The 16,377-nt window shown below is 35.5% G+C and overlaps 1 protein-coding gene across 3 annotated transcripts in view; it reads right to left on the minus strand.

The window, feature by feature from the left end:
- LOC127515291 (titin-like) overlaps positions 1-13,676 on the minus strand; it is a 438,556-nt gene extending 424,880 nt beyond the window's left edge. For all 3 annotated transcript variants that reach the window (XM_051898786.1, XM_051898788.1, XM_051898787.1), the window contains exons 1-3: positions 13,643-13,676; positions 8,900-8,944; positions 7,896-8,144 (exon numbers count right to left, since the gene is read on the minus strand). In XM_051898786.1, coding sequence (XP_051754746.1) covers positions 7,896-8,144; positions 8,900-8,944; positions 13,643-13,670 — 322 coding nt within the window. In that variant the 5' untranslated portion in view covers positions 13,671-13,676. The remainder of the gene's footprint in view (positions 1-7,895; positions 8,145-8,899; positions 8,945-13,642) is intronic.
- Between the last annotated feature and the right edge of the window lie 2,701 nt (positions 13,677-16,377).

Genomic DNA, 16,377 nt, shown 5'->3' on the forward strand with positions numbered 1-16,377 from the left:
ATTCACATATCACACAAATGTGGATTATACATTTACATCAATAAAAGGCATTTAAAATCTTGTAGATTCTGTATAAATTCACTTTTTTCAATTAGTAAAGGTAATGACTAGGTAACCTGTTCCTTTGTGTTTGATGAGTGATTTTCTTTTGAACATCTGGAGTTCATTTATTCTGTAATACTCAGTAAAATGATCCTGTATGTCTGCTGTGAAATAACTGGACAGTCTGAATTTCTGTCTGAGCTACAATGTGTTTTTGTCCTTTTTGAGCTCTGAATGTTTCAGTCACTGTTTCCTTCATTATAACAGCGATCAGCACATTACTAAAAATAGATTAAAAAAATAAACAGTTTTGTTCTAAGAAAGACATACAGATTTTGAACAAAGAGGGTGAAAGAGATTAAATGACGACTGAATCTTCGGATAAAATAAATCTTAAATCTAATGTTTGATGAACTGTAAATCATAATCAAGTACAAAACGATGACAAGATCGTCTGAAAAGCAAAATAAAGCTGCATTCGTATAAAGACTCACAGATTCTCAGAAAGTGCGAGCAGCAAAAAAGTAATTACACATGAAAAGATGTTTTATGTTTATTAAAAAAATGTTAATGTTATGGATGGAACTGAAGTGTAATTAGCAGCCATTAACACATTTTTAGCTGTTGTTCAGATCTGTGTTCACATGTGTCAGATGGATTTAGCTGTTGTCTAATACAAAAAAGTATTCAGCCATATTGCAAGCAGACTACTTTTTAGTTGCTTTTTTATTTATTAAAACATCAAAAACAATATAATTCGTGTTCACAGTAATATAATAGTTTAATCAGCAATAAAAAATATATTAAAGTTTAAAGATTAAAATATAAGTTTAAAAAATTATGATTGCAGATGCGTCCAGTATGCGACAATATGAAATAAGAATGTAAATTGCAAATTGAAAGAAGTACGACACGCTGCTTCTTAGTGTCCGTTTCCATGGAGATGTGTCTCATTTCGAAGGCTGCGTCATCAGGAGGATGCGTTTGTCGGCTGCATAAGTCATTAAGGATGTCTTATTTCAGGACAGTAACGTTATAAAATTGATTGTTATTCCTAGTGAAGTGTAGATTGCTGTAGCTTCCTTATTTGGATTGTAGTGGTCAGTTTACTGAAATGAAGCAGCCTCATGACGTTCAACTTTAGAAATGAGACACAGCTGATCGAGAACAGCCTGTGCTTCTGTCACTTTACTCTTACTGGTTATAGGTTAAATATTTGCAAAAAGGACTAAGCAATAACAATTCTGTATGCAGATAAATGAAAGAATAAAAAGATCATAAGGAAAGTGGTAATTTGATCGCTTAAGTTAATCGATATTTTCAGATATTTCTCCTAAAATACTTCTAAAAATATACATAAGGCTGAAATTATCAGCAAAATAATATTGCTGTTGGAGCTTCAATGTGCACATAATGCAGACAAAACATCTGTTTTCATTTCATTTTTGTACTAATTACATCAAAAGTGTTTGTAATTATTGGTAAAAACTAAATGAATCACTGATATTCATATCTAGTCTGCATGTATATTCTTTTGTATTCACACAACTGCAGGTTGTACAATATTTATATATTTTAAGAAAGTAAAAAAAGAGTGGCAAATTAAACTTGCAATGTGATGAGGTCTTGTGATAATTTGAATAATTTACTGTGTTATAATATGATCTGTTTCACATATTAAGAGATTAGTATACAGTTACAGTATATAATATGCTGAATTCAGTAAGCAGTAAGATAGTTTCCATTCTGAACAAAACCACAGTCTCTCGATTGGATGTGTGTTCAGAGTAGAGAGAGTTTAGGAGGACAATGATGTTCAACTCACCATTCACAGAGAGAGAAACAGCAGAGCTTAATTGTGATGAGTTTGGTCTTCCATCTCTCAGTCCTCTACACCAGTACTGACCCTGATCAGATGTAACAGCTCCAACAATACTGAGAGTGTCTCTGGTTACAGTGTAACGCTCAGACTTCTGTAACTTCACACTGGATCTGCTGCCTTTATACCACTCATATCTCCACTCATTTGTCCAGTATCTCCAGTCATATGTCAGATAATTTCTCTGCCTCCAGTCACTGTAAGTCTCTATCTCACACTTCAGATTGACTGTCTCTCCAGTGAATACAGATCTGTCTGGTGTCACAGTCAGTGTAGATGTGGGTGAATCTGTGAAGAAACACAAATGTGTTCATATTTTGTTTATATCAACTAAATGGTTTTATGCAAATTCAGCTGAAAACTTTATAATCTTGTAGATTCTGTATAAACTGACTTTATTTCCACTAGTAAAGGTAAAGTTAACCTGCTCCTTTTTTTTTTTTTTTTTTTTGAGTGATTTCTTTTGAACATCTGAAGTTTTTCTTCTTTTGTAAAACTGTAAAATGATCCAGTATGTCTGCTGTGAAATAACTGGACAGTCTGAACTTTCTCTCTCTTTCTGGTCACATGCAATGGAGTTTAGACAGTGACAGCCTTTTTTCTCTTCTTTCTCTTTCTGCAGAATATCAGTGATCAGAGATGTCTGTAAACTGTCAGTAAACAGAGGCTGCATGTTTTGTTTCTAAACTGTGTCTCTGGACAGGATGATGGAGACTAAATTATCTTCATGATTTCTGTCATATAGAGTCACTGGACTTATTTTATGATACATTTATGATGCTTTTGTGTTCGTTTTGAACTCTGAAAGCTCACCACCTCATCCTTTAATAGCAATCAGCACATTGTTAAAAAAAATGTCCTAAAGAAGAAATACATACAGATTTGGAGGACATGAGGGAGATTAAATTAATTTTTATTTTCAGGTGAGCTAATGTTGTAACTTTGAGTGTTGGATGAAATAAATATTTAATGTTTGATAGACAGTTGATGAACTTTCAGTCATAATCAGAGACAAACGATGACAGGATCATCTGAAAAGTAACACAAAGCTGCATTTGTATAAAAACTCAAAGATTTCAGTAAGTCCAAGCAGCAATAAAAAGATGTTTGATGTTATTGAATGGAATTGAAGTGTAATTAGTGACCATTAACACAGAAGTGTTTTTAGCTGTTGTTCAGGTCTGTGTTCACATGCGTCAGACAGACATCTTTATCTGTCGTCTCTCTGTTTTATCAGCACTTCATGAGTGTTGTGTTTTTAATGTCACTTATGTTAAAATACTTCAGCTTTAAAATGCATTTAAAGCATCTCAGATCTCCATTCAGTTTCATTCTGTTTTGCTCCTTCAAAAATGGTTTTGAACACAAGAACAGAGAGAACTAGAATGTAAATTCCTGAAGAAAATGTGAGTTGTGTTTGCAGTGGCAAAACTCGGCACTGAGCAGATGCTACAGTGTTCTTCACGATTGCAGGAGAGCCAACCCCCATGTCTGTACGATGTTGTGGAGGTGAGATATGGCTTCTTGATGTTGCAATTTGGTTGTTAGGGTGCTCTAAACTGTTGCTAGGGTGTGGCTACACAGTTACCATGGTGATATTTACAGACTGTTTTCTCACCCAAAACAAAAGGCCCCCATACCCCCATGTCTGTACCAAGTTCTGGTGCTGAGATATGGGTTATTTATGTGTTTGTACGGTTGCTAGGGTACTCTAAATGGTTTCTAGGGTGAGGTTATACAGTATATGGGGTGATATTTAAAGACGACTGTTTGCCAGTCTGCCAGCCGTGTTTCTACAATATTCTGGTGCTGAAATACGGCTTGTTATTTTTGTTATGCGGTTGCTAGGGTGCTTTAAGTGGTTTCTAGGGCGTGGCTATGAAGTTATGTCATGTCACTACTTATTGGCTGCTTCAGAGGGTGTTCTGAGTGGTTGTTAGTGAGTTGCTAGGCATTTGCAAAGGTGTTCTGAGTTGTTGCTAGGTGGTTGCTGGGGTGTTCTGGGCAGTTGCTAGGATATCCTGGGTGAGAAACAACACACCTCTCCTCAATAATGCGCACGATTTGACGCCTCATTCATGGGTCTATCTAAGTATTTTAGCTGTTGTTTAAGGTTTCACTGTTGTACAGCACACATGCAGGAGCGCAGTGTTTTTATGATGGTGTTCAAGTACTTTAACTTTTAAAACAGGTTTGAAGACCCCTGCATTCAGCTCTGTCTTGCTCAAACTGTTTTGAACAAGAACAAATCATCTGTGAGAGAATTAAACAGAATTAACCCTTCAAAAGAGGAGAGAGAACCGTATCATCAGTGTGAATGTAACACCTGAGAGTGAAAGACTCTTGACTGGTTGTGTGATTAAAGAGAGTTTAGGAGGACAATGATGTTCAACTCACCCGTCACATACACAGAGAGAGAAACAGATCTTGATCGTGATGAAACTGATCTTCCATCTATGTGTCCTTTACACGTGTACCAACCCTCATCAGACTTATCAGCTCCAACAATACTGAGAGTGTTTCTGGTTACAGTGTAACGCTCAGACCTCTGTAACTTTGAACTGTCTTTGTTCCACTCATATCTCCAGTCACTGTGATCAGAGTTTATCACACACTTCAGATTGACTCTCTCTCCAGTGAATACAGGACTGTCTGGAGTCACAGTCAGTGTAGATGTAGGCAAATCTGTGAAGAAAGACAAAAATGAATCAAACCGCACGTTCAGAGATAATATTTTTATGATGTTTTGGAAAACTATACGGAAGCCCTAAACGGCCATGGATTATTATTTTCTATCTTGTTTTGTCGTGATCACGACTTAATTTTCTCGTCATCTCGACATAAAAGTTCTTTTTACAGTGATTGATTCTGAAACACACTGTACCCGGATTCTACTGTTGCTATAGTAACGAACACAACTTTCACGCGCATCTGATCGACGGATAAATCATGCGCTCTTATATCTTGTGGATATTTCAGCAAAATGTTTACTTCACTTAATAATAAAGTTTACAATAAATAAATACATATAGGCTAATCAATCACTGTTCAATAAATGTACGCTAAACATTTTATTTGTGTAATTAACATGTTTAATGATCAACAGAGCATTCAACATCTCAAGCGCAGCCAGAGTATACCTTCAGAAAGATGCCAGATTATTCTATAATTCTATAAATTATTCGATTAAACCCACTTTATTTTCCGCATTCGTTTGAAATAAAATTATATTACATAATGTGTTTGTTATTTTTATTCGTCATGTAGGATAGGCTGTGATATCATTAAACTGTCTTCCTCCAGTTTCCATTAAAAAGAGGTGCAATACTCCAGATTTCCAAAAAACAAAACTTTAATCCAGTTGATATAGGCTAAAACAATCTTGGGATGCTGTTTGAGAAGAGTGTTTATGTATGTGTGTTTTCAACAAAGAAATGTAGAAAATAGGTTACACACTATCACTGAATTAAATGACATAGGCTATAAATCATATTTCTTATCAATATTGAGTGAGTGAAACGAACACTGAAACTGCGATGATTAAAATGGCATCTTAAAGATACACAATAAGGTACAAACAGAATACTATACAGTGACATCAAAATTAGTTTAATAAGCAATAAGTTTAGTATCAGACCGAACTATTGCGGTCGTGAAACTGTGGTGAGTCCTGCACTAGTCAGAACGAAAACAGATACACTTTCAAGCAAAATAATCATATTCAAGCATTTAACAGTGAAGTTAATTACTTAACGCACACAATACTGCACAAAATAAAGCGATCACGAAGACTCTCTCTGTCCGAAACTCGTACAATCTGGGCCAATATTAACTAATACAGTAAAGTGGAAATTTACCGCACATCATCAGTTATATTTGGTAATATACTGACACCTGTTGGCACATTTGTGTAATTTACAGCAGAGATTAAGTCGTGATCACGAGAAAACATTCTTTGAACAACATTCTTCAAACGTGTATTAAAAATGAACGATCACTAACTTTTTGGCTTAACCCTTTCATGCATGAATTATTAATTCACAAAGTAATATTAATGTTTGTTAATGTTTGTTTTTACTTTTAAACAAATGAAAAATCATGCCAATAACTTTTTCCAATATATTTTATTTTGAGGGAGTTACATATCTGTCCACTGCAGTGGATACCACACATCAGCGGTATAAAAAGTGATTCAATAGAACTCATTGTTTGGTCTGAAAAACAAACAAACATGTTTCTAAAACAGAAGAGCAAATGGTATGAATACACATAAGAACATTAAATAACAGCAACAATAGAGAGGGAAAAACAGCATTCTACGTCTCGAAACTCATTTTATTAATTTAAAAATGGCCAACTTTTATTTAAAACAATTAAAACCAGTATATACTTAGTATAATTTGATTTACCTTCTTCCACCAATAAAACTATTATTAAAATAAGTATTATTCATTTAAAAATGTACACTTTTGTATGACCTAATAAATAAATACTGTAAGCATTGAAATAAATTATAAAATCTGAAGACTATTGAATAGTTTTATTAAACAGCAATATTAAAGTGTAAATTATATAATAATTTTAACTAAAATAAGGCAGAATCTAAATATAGGCCCAATCGGCACAATATACCCTTTAGCACATAACGTCCGGAGTGGACAGATGTATTTTCACAGGGGGAAAAAAAAAAATGATTAAAATCTGGATAAAACCTTATTTAGCTGAAAAATATTTTTCTACCTGTCTTTTCTGAGAATAAAATTATTTAACACTTTAACATCCTGAGGTACTTGGTGCATCTCCTCTTCTCTTCGCTATTTTGAATGTATGATGCAATATCTCAAAACAACAAAGAGATACAAAGACAATATTTAAATGGAATTAATGCTTTGGGGGTTCACCACTTGGTGGTTGGGACATGGTACAACAACTTAAATGGTTCAAAATGGCTTCGAAATATCTGTCCACTCAAGTGGACTCCATGCATGAAAGGGTTTTTAAGCAATGGCTTAATGTTGGATGCAAAAATCCCCCGTGTTTAATGAACAGAGATCAGTGTGACAATTACTGATGAAAGACAAATTAACTAACAAAAATCAAGGGTTAAGAGCCTGACTAAAGCAAACACATTTAAATGAAATCTTCAACATCTAAGCCTCTATTAATTCTTAATAAGTACTTCTGAATGACAGAAATACAGTCAAACTTTAATCACTTAATTATCTCATTAACTGCAGTTGCTTCAGTGTTACTTTGACACTCTTGGCCTCATATAGACATCGATGTTCATTTGACACTGAGGATTTTGCTGTGTATCACGTCACTATAACTTTCTCCATTGTAATAATTAGTAAAGTTTTCAAAGAGGACTTTACTGTGAAGAATGTTGAGTTGTTATTAAAAAAAAAAGGTTTCAGGAACATCACATTTAAATGACATTCAAAATTAAGGAAACTGGACATTTGAACGTTTCCAAAACCAAAACAGAATGTTTGGAAAACCAAACTTAGAACAAAACAAAACAAATTCTAAGAACAAATATTTGTTAGCTGGAAACACATTCTGGTCTTGGTCTCGGTTTGTGGTCTCGACTACAACAACAATTATCTGTAAGTCACGTCATTCTCTCTGACTTCAGTAGAAAACTCATCTGTATTGAACTCTCTCACTCAAGTCCTTTTCTATTCTCATCATAGCTGTGACTATAACCGTTATCCATAGTGACAGTGACTAAAATATAATATTTTAAATATCAAAGATGGAGACTCCCATAACACTGCAAAGTCACAATTTACATGATTTATAATAAACCAGAACCTCCACAAAACACGCAACACACATAAGATGTGTGCAGTGACAGAATAATGACTAAAAGTGAATTTCTTCAGTCCTCTTATAACAACAGATGTGGTTGATAAGTGTTGAAATATTAATTTTAAGTGATCATTAAACAGATCTGAATATGAACACTCACCTGATACAGTCAGTGTAACAGCAGCACTGATGTCTGTCTGTGAGTGTGATCTCTCTCCTCTACAGCTGTATTCACCACTGTGAGACACTTCAGCTGTGAAACTGAACTCTGCTGTTGTTGTGTATGGATAGAAAGGGTTTCCATATTTAAACCACTGAATGTTTCCTCCTCCCTGTAAGTCACATGTGAGAGTGACTCTCTCTCCTCTGAACACAGGCTGATCTGGCGTCACCTTCACTACAGGTTTTACTGATAAACATAGAAGTAAATATTGAAAAGCATTGCAGTATCAAGATCACAGTCATGAACTCAGAACTTCCTTATAGGAGAAAAACACTATTAAATAAAAATATATAGTTTGCTTGTAAATTGTAATAATTACATCAAAAATGTATGTAAGTATTGGTAAAAACTAAATGAAACTGATATATTTATCTAGTCTCTGCTTTGTATTATTTTTCTACCTGTTCTGACCAGTAGATGGTGCTGTTTACAGTCAGAATGTTTTAAAAGATCTGAAAATAAATTGGGAACTTCTAGTGTCTTTTCTCAAGCCTTTATCTCTCCCAGCCCTTCAAACCAAACCATACTGAATGAATAAAGCTAAGCAGAGTTGGTGCACAAGATCTTAATGACACAGTCATTGATTACAGTGAACATTACAACTGCAGCACCTCAGAGACTTGAACAAAACTCTCACTGTGCAGAACTCATTTCTGTTTTATACAGTGGATTATGATCTTTTGAAATCAATGTCTGACTGAACTACTTTACAGCTGCAAGACTGTTTGATTAATTGAATAAATAGCAAATTTCTGTTTTTGCAGCATAAGGAACTACAGTCAGATGATTCTGTGAAATGTGCAAAACATGGACATAAAACATCAGCAAAGAGACAAATGTGGGATCCTGATGTATCCATGATATGAAGACAAATAAACAACTATAACACATTTCACATTAGTTAAAAAATAAATAAAATTTACTGTAGTAATGCACAGTACCTCCAGCACCTTGATTGAGTCCAGAGTGAATGAAGGACATCAGCACTAAAAGCAGAAGAAACAAAGATATGAAGCATTTCCATTCATTCAACACAATGTAAATCACACACTGAAACAGTCTAGAGTTTATTCTACATGAACTGAAAGTGTTTTTCTATTCTGATGCTCATCCAGGTGAGAACTGATGGTTTATTCTCCAGCATTTAACATCATCACACACAATGACGTCACAGGACTCGTGAACTGATACGAGAGTCGATTCACTGATGATTCACTGATGCTCAACAACAGAGAAGCAGTTTGAATCACTGAGCTTCACAACATTAAAGGGATAGTTCACCCAAAAATGAAAATTTGATGTTTATCTGCTTACCCCCAGGGCATCCAAGATGTAGGTGACTTTGTTTCTTCAGTAGAACACAAATGATTTTTAACTTCAACCGTTGCAGTCTGTCAGTCGTATAATACATGTCAATGGCAACACTATCTATAAGAGTCAAAAAAAAAAACATGCACAGACAAATCCAAATTAAACCCTGCGGCTCGTGATGACACATTGATGTCCTAAGATACGAAACGATCAGTTTGTGCGAGAAAGCGAACAGTATTTATATCATTTTTTACCTCTAAAACACCACTATGTCCAACTGCCTTGCACATCCGGCTAGTGAGGTCTGAACGCGCTCTGATGACGGAACTGATGTCTCGCACTCATTGAAGTATAAGCACGAGACATCACTTCCGTCATCAGAACGTGTTTTCAGACCTCACACACCAGATGCTGAACGCAGTTGGACATAGTGGTGTTTTAGAGGTAAACAATTATATAAATACTGTTCGGTTTCTCGCACAAACATATCGTTTCGTGTCTTAGGACATCAATGTGTCGTCACGAGCCGCAGGGTTTAATTTGGATTTGTCTGTGAATGTTTTTTTTACTCTTATAGATAGTGTTGCCATTGACATGTATTATACGACTGACAGACTGCAACGGTTGGAGTTAAAAATCATCATTTGTGTTCTACTGAAGAAACAAAGTCACCTACATCTTGGATGCCCTGGGGGTAAGCAGATAAACATCAAATTTTTATTTTTGGGTGAACTATCCCTTTAACTCCTTAAGCCCGAAGTGTCCCGCTTCCCGCAAAAAAATTCATAATCAAATTACTAAGCAAGCACTGATGGGGGTGCAAAAAAAATTGGTGCCTCCTGATGGGAAAAAAAAAATGTTCCCATCAGGGGGCACCAATGGCTAAACAAAAAGGCTACCTTGGTTCCAAATGCTCTATCTTTTGATTTCTTTATGTGATCGCCAAAAAATTTGATCCAGATACACCTCACATATAGAGGAATATCACCAAAAAAGAACTGTCCTCCTACTTTATTTCCTTTCTGAGTTATTGCATGTCAAATATGAAATATATGTAAAATTTCCCTTGAGCAAACTTTTATTTTTTGCCTTTATCAGCAGTTTCTCAGCATGAAAATGTCCAAATGTAATTTATTTAATTTTTTTTTTTTAAATGTAAAAAGTTTTCTTTCAAACGATACCAACCTTTTGACTCTCCTTGCTAGAGATTTGGAGTTATGTGTCATTATTTTTGTGCATGTCACTCAGAAAACAATATATATATATATATATATATATATATATATATAAATGCCTACCTTTGTTCCAAATACTAACTTTTGATTTCTTTATGCAATCACTGCAAAATTTGATCCAGATACAGCTTACATATAGAGGAACATCACCAAAAAAGAGTGATCCCGCTACCTTCTTTTCTTCATGAGATATTCCATTTTAAATTAGAAAGATATGTAAATTTTTCCTTTTTTTCCACTTTTTTTGTTTTTGGTTTTTTGTTTGTTTGTTTTTTTTTGTTGCTGTTTATTTGCAGTTTCTCAACATTAGAATGTCCTTTTTTTTTTTTATTAAAAAAGTTTCCTTTCAAACGATATCAACCTTTTGACTCTCCTTGCTACAGTTTTGGAGTTACGAGTCTTTACTTTTTTGTGTGTCACTCAGAAAAAAAAACTCTGAAAATACCCTCAGGGCTTAACCCTCTATGGTACAGAGTTGCCATATGGCAACAATTAATTTCTACTCATTTCTTTGTTATTCAGAAAAAAATACAATATATTGCACTATGGGAATTAAAAGGCTAGGCCTTAAGGTTGCCAATGATGTGCTGTTTTTTAATCCCATGACATTTGAATGTCCCTCAAAAACTCTCTTTCAAACTGTCACCCTCACACAGAAGACACCTGTAGAAGTGCTCCAGAAAATGCTCTATTTACCTCATTTCTAAACATCTCTTCTCAAGGGGGATTTTTTGCAGCATCGTTGATAAGTATATTTCATAAGTTGCTTTTATAAACGTGCCTTAGAAAATCACATATGCATCTTGAGACAAAACAATGACACTGACATATTTTAAGATATGTTGGTGCAAGTTGCTTTTAGTTCAAACAGCTCAAACATGCATTTTAGTCTGGGACTATTAAACCTTGTCTGTGAAACCAGAGGAGAGTGTTTTTATAGAACAGCTCAGATTAAATGAACCAAACCAGTTCAGTAAAGTGAACCAGAAAAAGAAGCAGCTGCAAGTGACCTCAATGCTTTTGATGTTCACAATGTAAATGGACTTAAAAAAAGGACTCAATCGAATCACAAAAGTAAACTTGTTTCGATATTGTAGATTTAATCATATATATTTTAAATGTGGCCAAAGAGCATTTTCACACCTAGTTTATTTGAGCGCTCCAAGTGCTCTCGCCTCGGTTAGAAATAATTCATACGTCAACACAATAGATGATCTCAGTTCCCCCTAAAATGACACAAAAACAAACCATATTCAGAACACATTATTTTAATGTGGGTGTGGATTGCTTGGGGTGCTCAAACATTTGTGTTGACGTATGAATTATTTCTAACTGAGGCGAGAGCACTTGGAGCGCTCAAAAAAACTAGGTGTGAAAATGATCTTAAACCACATTTAAAAATGTATCAATTTGCAATGTATCAAAACAAGTAACATTTAAATAAATATAACACAAACAGTTTTCAATCAAGACATTTCTCAAAATAGTTTATTAGCTTTTCAAAATATGAATGAACAAATATGTTTAATATGAAGACAAAAGTCTGACTGTCAAGCATTGGTGGAACATGAAACCTGTGGTTATTCTGTTTGACACCCGTCTGAACCGACTTCATACAACCACTAAAAATGAAGTTCAGACCAAGTGGTTAAAAATAACTGAAAAGTGTCTCAGAAAAGAGAAGTTGGTTCTGAGAAAAGCTTGAGCATCATTTGTTGGTTGATGACACTTGGTTTGATAAACTGTGTCCATATGACAATAAGTGACCAAATACTTTTTTGCAAATCATTTTCTATAAGAAGAGCAGAGAGAATGAAAAGTGTTAGAAAAGCTGATTGTGTGTTCAGTAGGGTTAAACTTTTTGACTATTTTTCAAATAAAAGATTTCCTGTATCATAAATCGATGGCCTTTTTCTTAATAATAATAATAATAATAATAATAATAATAAGGCCCTAATTTCTCTAAGTTAAAAAAGGGACACCACAGATAAAAAAATTTGGAACAAACATATAACAAACAACTTTTAAAACTTTCTAGAACTTTCTGGAACTTTTTTCTTTTTCTTGGTGTATATATGTATATATGTGTATATATAATATATGAGAGAAGGACAGAGAGAGAGAGAGAGAGAGAGAGAGAGAGAGCTTTATGAGCAAATAACTCAACTTGAGACTTTTTGATATTTGTTTCAGTAGCAATATATAATGTCGCACAAGATAAGTGATACTACCACCAAGTGAGATTTCAGCAATCACATTAAAGAAGAGGAAGTGTGTGTTTAGAAAAAAAGTGCAGAATGCCACTCCAAATACAAATTATTGGACAGTACCAGTTTCTTGGAGCAGAAATCAATGGAAGAAAGGAAGAATAAATTAAAATTATGGAAGAATAAATTGAATGTGTCGGATCAAGTGATACAAACAAAGCTTTTTAAGGTGCTGAAGATTAATGATGAATGTGTCAGGAGGGGAAATATGATGTCCTGAATGAAATTTTTGATATCATAAAAGTAAACGGCCAATGGTGCGATCAAAGTGATGGAGGAAATGCTGTCTGCAGAAACACAGACTAACTGCATCTTTGATTTATTCTGAGCAATAAGCAGTGATGTTCAGTACACTGTACAAGTATTAAGACATTTGTGAGCTCTTTCTTGTCATAATATGTGCAATATGCATATTAAATAAAGTTCCAAATGCCAAAAACTTTTTTTTTTATTTTTTTTTTTTTATTTTTTTATTTAGGGGTCACCTTTTCTAAAAGGATATTGAAATGAAAGTTAATTTCTTTGTTTTTAGGCAAAAGTTCATCAAAATAAAGAACAGGAAAACAAAGTTGTATTAAAGTTATAACTCTAGCGTTCAATCGCTGTTCTCAAGCTCTCTGAGCCTCTGATGGAGAGTTTATTTAAAGATACAGAAACACACAACACTAACTCATATTAACACAAATACATCTAGTAACTACTTGAAATAGGAAGAAAGAGTATTACAACAAAAACAAGCAGAAAATATGTGCGTACAGGGCTAACATTTTCACATGCATTATCACACAGATAACTGAAACAATGTATTAAAAAAGTAAAAAAAAAAAAAAAACTAAACAGAAGATATTATAGAATATGATCAAATACTCACAGATGAGAAGCAATGCACTGGACCCCATACTGTCACATTCTCGACTGTTTTCTGTGTGCTAAAACAGACACTTCCTGTGTTTAAAAGAAGTGATGAGGGAGGAGGAGACAAAACTCTACTCAGAAACGCAGGGAGAAAGAAAAGAGAGATTCATTCTAAGATATTTAGCTACTAATGTAGTGTGTTCAAATAGTTACAGCTCTGTTCATCTTGAAAATCCTATTTTAGAGAAGTTCTAACAGTGACTGTTCTCACACTGCGTTATTTTGTTCATTCACACTGCCACAGTCACACCACAGACAGACAGTGATTAACTGAAATCACCACATGACATCTAATGTAGGTCTACTCATGTAAGGCCCGCTCTACATCATTATCTACATTATCAGTTAATGAAATATATCGTTTTTAAACCATAAATTTATGTTCAGTTTCATAAGACCTAAAATGTTGCTACCATTTATTTATTTATTTATTACTGTAAAGTGCTGCCAGGTTGTTGTTTTTTTTTAAATATATTTATTACTTGTTATTACTAGTGTGGGCACCTGAAAAAAAAAAAAAATGTCACCAAGTTCTTCAAATCTTTAAAAAATTCCAGTCTGGTTTCAGAACACGACACAGCACTGAATCCACACTGCTAAAAGTACAGAATGATATTCTCTTGTCCCTTGATGCGAAAAAGCCTGTGCTGCTGGTAATGTTGGACCTTACTGCAGCGTTTGACACCGTGGACCATTCAGTCCTTCTGAGACGTCAGGTTGGCCTTCAGGGAACTGTGCTGCAGTGGTTTAGGTCATATTTAACAGATAGGGCATTCTCTGTTATGATTGATGACCTTTCCTCCTCTTCAGTTCCTATGACCTCTGGTGTACCACAGGGATCCATTTTGGGCCCTGTTCTCTTTAGGTTCAATTATTTCAAATCACAATGTGTCCTTCCATCTGTATGCAGATGATTTACAAATCTATCTGCCGGTTGTCCCCAATTTTTCTGACAGTCTTGAATCCATAAACAGATGTTTAGATGACATCAAATTGTGGCTGTCTCAGAACTTTCTTTGTTTGAATGAAGACAAAACAGAATGTACTGTTTTTGGTACATCCGACCTGCCCAGCGTCTCAGCTCCTGGTCTTGTTGCGTTGACCCCCCATTTTAATCACGTTGTGAAAAATTTGGGGGTGAAATTAGACAGCAGTCTAAAATTTGATAAGCAAATTGATTCTGTGGTCAGGGCAAGCTTCTTTCAGCTCCGCCTCCTAGCAAAGGTTAAACCCTTCTTGAGCCGTTGTGACCTGGAGAAAGCTATCCATGCTTTTGTTAGTTCCCGCATAGACTACTGTAATGCGCTCTATGTGGGAGTTAACCAAGCTGGTCTTCACCGTTTGCAGCTTGTGCAAAATGCTGCGGCCCGCCTGCTCACTAACAGTCGGAAACACGAGCACATCACACCTGTCCTATGCTCCCTGCACTGGCTTCCTGTCCAGTTCAGAATTCATTTTAAAATTTTGACATTTGTTTTTAATGTAGTCAATGGCCTTGCACCTTCCTATTTGTGTGAGATTTTGAGCCCTCACGATCTACGATCTGCTGGGCAACATGTGCTGGAGGTCCCCCGGTCCCGGTGCAAACAGTGGGGCGATCGTTCTTTTGCAGTGGCCGGTCCAAAACTCTGGAACTCTCTGCCCATTGACTTACGTTCCATCACTGACCTGCCTTTGTTCAAAGCCAAACTTAAAACCCACTAATTTCGAATGGCTTTTAACAATTAGTGGCCTTGTGACACTTCTCTTTATTTTAATGTTGTAATGTTAATTGTGTGCTGTGTATTCTTATGCTTCTTGGCTCCTCCTAACTCGATTGCTCCTGTCTGCCTCGCTGCTCAGATTGGTTTGCGTCTGTAACTCCGTATAGCTTTGTTTTGAATCTCTTACTTTTTATTCATTGTTGCTTATTTTTTTATTACCTTATATGTAATATTGCCTACCACACTAATCTGACGTCGCTAGCTTGTAATATTTGAATCTAAATCGCTGTTACAACGCATTTGCATTTGCAGCGCTAGCTTGTTAACCTGCTAACAGTCGCTTGCGCGCTCCTTTTTCAACGCGTTCTTCAAACAGCTGTGGTAAGTCGGATCAGTCTACAAACACGGTGAGTCATGTCATCCTCTCCCAGCATTGCTACCTGTTCCATTTGCCACATGTTTACCATAGCTCTCTCTGTCAGCGACGAGGGATTTACATGTCATAAATGTAGGGAAATAGTCAGGCTGACAGAGAGAATCTCAGAATTAGAGACACGCATCCAAACTTTAATCGAGGATAGTAAGAATGCAAGGGCTTCAGATACTGTTTTGGATGCGACTAGCTTAGTGAACTCTGTACATTGTTCGGTTCCGGCTGTAGAGCCCGCGCAGCAGGGCACTTGGGTAACGGTGAGGCGGCCTAGCCGCGGAAAACACCACTCTTCCGTTCCAATAAGAACATCAAACAGGTTCTCCCCACTCAGTGATACACCCACTGAGAATCCTGTTGAAAGTGCCCTAGTTATTGGCGATTCTATTACACGGAACGTGAAAATAGAGACACCAGCCACCATAGTCACATGTTTGCCGGGAGCCAGAGCACCTGACATCAAAGCAAATTTAAAAGTGCTGGCTAATGCTAATCGTAAATACTCTAAGATTATTATTCACGTCGGCACTAATGATGTTCGACTTCGCCAGTCGGAGA

The sequence above is a fragment of the Ctenopharyngodon idella genome, chromosome 7 (assembly GCF_019924925.1).
Source record: "Ctenopharyngodon idella isolate HZGC_01 chromosome 7, HZGC01, whole genome shotgun sequence".
Taxonomy (NCBI): Eukaryota; Metazoa; Chordata; class Actinopteri; order Cypriniformes; family Xenocyprididae; genus Ctenopharyngodon; species Ctenopharyngodon idella.